Source organism: Dichomitus squalens (genome assembly GCF_000275845.1).
Source record: "Dichomitus squalens LYAD-421 SS1 unplaced genomic scaffold DICSQscaffold_56, whole genome shotgun sequence".
Classification (NCBI taxonomy): domain Eukaryota; kingdom Fungi; phylum Basidiomycota; class Agaricomycetes; order Polyporales; family Polyporaceae; genus Dichomitus; species Dichomitus squalens.
This window is the reverse complement of record NW_006766938.1, coordinates 207035-211830: the sequence shown is the minus strand read 5'-3', so window position 1 is coordinate 211830 and position 4796 is coordinate 207035. Positions and strand designations below refer to the sequence as shown.

At 54.8% G+C, this 4796-nt stretch overlaps 2 protein-coding genes and 1 non-coding gene across 3 annotated transcripts in view; 1 reads left to right on the top strand and 2 right to left on the bottom strand.

Moving 5' to 3' along the window:
* Window positions 1-1074, top strand: part of DICSQDRAFT_69542 (uncharacterized protein) — a gene marked incomplete at both ends in the record, with an annotated part of 2480 nt that extends 1406 nt beyond the window's left edge. The window contains 3 exons of the mRNA XM_007369852.1: window positions 428-539; window positions 601-767; window positions 832-1074. Coding sequence (XP_007369914.1) covers window positions 428-539; window positions 601-767; window positions 832-1074 — 522 coding nt within the window. The remainder of the gene's footprint in view (window positions 1-427; window positions 540-600; window positions 768-831) is intronic.
* Window positions 1075-1958: 884 nt separating this feature from the next.
* Window positions 1959-2479, bottom strand: DICSQDRAFT_140437 (uncharacterized protein; the record flags this gene model as incomplete). The annotated part of the gene is made up of 1 exon (XM_007369851.1): window positions 1959-2479. A coding segment is annotated over exon 1 (168 nt), but the record flags the coding sequence as incomplete, so codon positions are not given.
* An 884-nt stretch (window positions 2480-3363) lies between these two features.
* Window positions 3364-3435, bottom strand: DICSQDRAFT_t165. The gene has a single exon. It is a non-coding gene; the product is annotated as a tRNA-Met (tRNA).
* Between the last annotated feature and the right edge of the window lie 1361 nt (window positions 3436-4796).

Below are 4796 nucleotides of genomic sequence, written 5' to 3'. Positions count from 1 at the left end.
TTCGGATGATCCGCACGATTACGTGCGTGAATTGTTCAGACATACGCTCAAGTTACGTCGGCCGTGGTGGAAGCTGGAGGTCCACGAGCAGCGCAAGGATGACGCGGGACGCGACCTGGAGCCCGTCATCCACAAGTTCGCTGTCGGCGCACCGTACTTCCAAGCTCCCGGTGTGGCTGGACGGTTCACGCGTGGCTACATCGCCTTGCCTGTCAACGATAAAGGCAAAATTGACGACGAAGCTACGTTTGTGTTTCTGAAGGACGCGTGGCGTGTCGACCATCCGGAAATCGAGCAGGAAGGGGAAACACTACGGTTTCTCAACCAACGGAAGGTGCCGTTCGTGCCGACGTTGGTGTGCCACGGCGACCTCGGGCAGGTCACGAAGTCGCAGGAACACTGGAAGGAGTTGCATCCGGAAGTAAAGAAAGTCCCTTTGAAGACGCACTCGCTTTACCGGGTGGTGGTGAAGGAGGTCGGGCTTCCGCTTGAGGCATTCTCGGATAGCTCTTCGCAACTGTGTCGAATCTTGTTGTGCTGTATCAAAGGTGAGTGTCGCTGTAAAGGAGTCGTGCAAATGCTCACCGTCTGTATATGCAGCGCACGCGAAAGCTTACAAAGCTGGGATCATACATCGCGATATCAGCGCGGGAAACATGCTGATGTACAAAGGGAAAGACGGAAAGTGGTTCGGACTGCTCAACGACTGGGAACTATCGAAGAAGGTAGACAACGAATCTCCTGAGGGTCGTCAGCCGGATCGCACTGTGAGTACTCCGTATCGTGATGTGCAGGGCTTCCGACTTCGAGTGCTGATGTGGTACGTTGCAGGGTACCTGGCAATACATGTCTGCGCACGCCCTCAACGATCCATATCGTAGGATCGTCATTCAAGACGAACTGGAGTCTTTCTTCCACGTCCTGCTCTACTACGCCATCCGCTTCGTCCCTCATAATCTCGGCGACGAGGACGTTGGTCTGTTCTTGCATGAATACTTTGACGGGTACTTGTCGACCAATGCCGGGTACCGATGTGGCTTGGCAAAGCGGAACGCGATGGTGAACGGCGCCATAGACGTGTCAGGATACAAGAGCATTCAGGGCGGCCAGACTCTGAGATTCCTTTGGTCGGCTCCTCCCGCCAAATCTACGCCCACTGCAGGTCCCCGGGAACAGTCGCCCTCACCTTCCCCTCGAAGCAGCCCATCCCCCGCCGAGCGCCCGTCTGCGACTTCGAACAGCAGCATTCCTTCTGGACGCTCACCTTCCCCCCAATTCAGTGCTATTGACGGTTCGGACCTCACTCCGCTGAACTCGGACGACTCCGCTCCTGAAGAGGAGCATCCTATCAACGAAATCATATCCGAGCTCCTGACGTGGTTCCGGGCGTACTATGCACTCGACACTCCCGCAGAATCCCAGAAGCAGAAGTCCCGGAAGGACAACGTTTCCGACCAGTCTGACATAGTGCAGGATTTGGATTTGGAGGAGTTCCTCGACGAAGAGGGTGACGATGAGAGCGAATTTGGCGAGGATCCCCTCGATCCCGATGTTCCGACGGCCCAATCAGAAGAGTACAAGTACAAGAAGCTAAGAAAGAATCTCGACACGCATACCGCCATCATCAAGCTCTTTTACAATACTCTCAAGTCGCGGGCGTGGCCGCCGAATGACAAAGGGCCCGACAAGAAGCCCGAGGGAGGTTGTGTGCCTCCCAAGTCTGCGGTGCCGTCAGACTCGATGCGCACTGGCTCGAAGCGGCGAAGTATGGACGATATACCCGGTGGCAACCTACCGCGTCCCACCAAGCGCAGCAGGGTCTAGTTGCTCATTCATTCATATCCCGACATTTGAGCACTCGCTTGAAGACCGCCATGGTCATCCCGGACCCAGCCGTCTGCTGTATCATCACCACTCCTCACCACCACCTCCTCGCCAGCCTGGTAAACGAGTGTCGCGTCATCTCCGTATCATCCTCCCTACTGGCGCGCTACCGCCCGTTGCATCGCCCCGCTTTGTTCCGTTCGCCTTCTTGGAGCCATGTCGTCGAACCTGAAGACGACCCTTGTCTCCCCAGCTGCCCAACGCAAGCACGCCGTCTGTTCGATCAGTTGCGACCGTCTCCTCACACAAGCTGCGACATTTGGGTGTGTCTGGCCTTGTCTTGAGCGTCCATCTGGGCATGCTATTCCTATGCTCATCACGGTCTCGAGGTCTGCGACCGTCCGTGTTCCAAAGTCACAGCATCGTGCCACAAGTGCCGTGTCTGCGGTGCCGGGCCCTTTGTTCCACGTCTGAGCGGTCTGCATTTTCGAGCGCGTCGCTCACCCGCGGTCCGTTTGTGTCGCATAAGTAGGACATCCCATTGTTTGAGGGTGTTGTTAAATCATACATGTGGTCTGTACGAGTCTTTTCGAGCCTCCTTGGAGCGGTTTTCTTGGACGCTTCACCCTCTGCTCTCGTCTGTACATACCCGTTCTGTAGATGTAGATACCCATTGACTGTACACGGTTCGCTTCCACTTCGTCTGATCCGCTTCACAGATCTTGGAGTACTCACAACTTGAAGCGCGCTATTAGGCCCGGGGGTAGTCAAAGATGGCGGTTCGGAGGACGCTTCGTCGAGCGATCCTGCAGCGATTCTGTCGAAGGGAATCGTCCTGGATTCGTGTGTGCACTTTGACCACCCCACGTTTCTACGGGTCGATTCCAGGGTAGATTCTTGAGTCGGTCAGGCCTTCGGGCGTCTGTGATAACAAAATCAGGTAATCCATGCATCCTCGCGCGATGGTTTCTCTCCGTGTGCCGCGTTGCTCTTCCCCCTACTATGCTTCGTTACAGCTCTTGGGACCTCAGAGAAAATATATACATTTCATCAACAAGACACACGGCGCACTTGGTTCCCGGTCTTCGTGCCAGAGCCAGCAGAAGGTTGCCAAGTGAGACGGCCAGACTTTCTGAAAGTAGGGTTTTCGGTCTGATCGGACATTTCAAGGTGGAGGGAATCTGTAGACCAGCAATTCTGATAAAGGTAGAGAAGCGGAAAGCTTGCAGTAGGGCCATGGTCGCTCGTAAGACGTGCTAAGACAAACCCCAATAAAATTTCGACATATAACCTATTTTAAGAGGGCTTATCCGAGGTCGGGCTGAGGGAATCGAGTGCAGAGAATCGCGATTCGGGTGGGCGGTGCTCCTCCAGACTCGCACCGGCGATTCGACGCGATTCTGCCAGAATCGCGGATTCCCCCCCTCTCGAATCGTCTCCCGAATCGTTCCCTCGAATCGTCCACCGAACCGCCATCTTTGACTACCCCTAATGTAAGCTCGGAGAGTCCGGAAAAAAAGCAGCCGGCATGAGAAGCTATAGCAACTCCTGGTTTCGATCCAGGGACTTCAGGGTTATGAGCCCTGCACGCTTCCACTGCGTCAAGTTGCTTTACTAAATCGGCAAGAAAGTCATTATCGCCGATGCCGACACCGTTCGCGCACAAAACCACCTACTATGTACCGCCGTTCTCACGGTCGATCGCAGAAACCAGTGCGAATTGGGTGTATCCTGGAAGCACGGACGCTGGTCCCTGAAAACGTCGGTCTTCCTGAAACATCGTCAACGATGCAATCATGACGGATTGCGCTAGGACGGTGCTGTACTGCAGTCCCGGTACAGAAGCAATGGTATCCCACGCGCTGACTCGGAAGTGCCAGCCTTTGAAGCTTTCCACGACGAGTATGTCTCCATCTCTCGCCTCAAAAGCTGTGCTGTCTAGTTCCTCTAACAGCCTTTTCGAAGACCATAGCAGGTCAACCCTACGATTCTAGGGCCTAGCTCGCCGTTTCGTCGGTATGGCTCGCCCCAACAACCCCAGTTGTAGCAGAAGGCTCGTCAGCCAACTTCCTGCAATGTCAGGACTCACGCCCGCCTACCTTCAGATGTATCAACTCTTTCTCGCTTGTTGCGCTGGGCAAAGTCCGTGAAGATCAAACACCGTGAGACTTTGTGGCGAACTCTTTAGCCGCTGATCAAGTCAGTCACGTGCATGAGGTTCTATCATGCCGCTAGATGGGAGATGGTCAAAGTAGCCGCAGAGAACCGACAGCAGAAGAGGAAATGGTACGTATATTGAATTGGGATGACAGATGTTAGATTGACGGACGATTTGTGCGGGATACTCAACTGAGTGGCGCATCGCTTGGAGTCGTCGCAACGGTGCGGTGGACGCACTCCGACTCCCGAGCCGGATCCAGCAAGGAGGTGAGACCAACTGACAGGTGTATACACGGCCGACAAGAAAATTTACTTGGTACGGCAAGTTCTCTGCGCAGGAGTGGCGGGGACAAATAGGTGAACAAACATATCGCAACAGACAAAAGCGACGAGGGCCGCCCATGAGACCGACAATTGCCATCCCAGGCAGGACACGAGGTGGTATGCCGCGGCCGTTCGAGTGCGGTTGTTTGGTCAGGATTGTCACACTGACAGAACTGCCATAGATAGCGAAAAGCAATCCGTGCTCGTCCTCAAAGCAATCGAGAGGCCAATCCGCCCATGATGCGAAGCTATAAAGCTGGGGTCGATTTCGGTCTTCTGGGCACCACCACCACTGACCTCCTAGAGTCGATTTCCCTCGCCTCCCCAACATAACCAACCACATACCGAACATACCATCCTTCCGAGCCACCTCTCCCGCATCATACCTCTCATCCACCCCACCCTACTTCTCATCATCCCGCAATCGGCACCTATACGTGGAGAGACGGACACGCAAGCCTCGCTGAACCACCTACACCGAAGAGTTC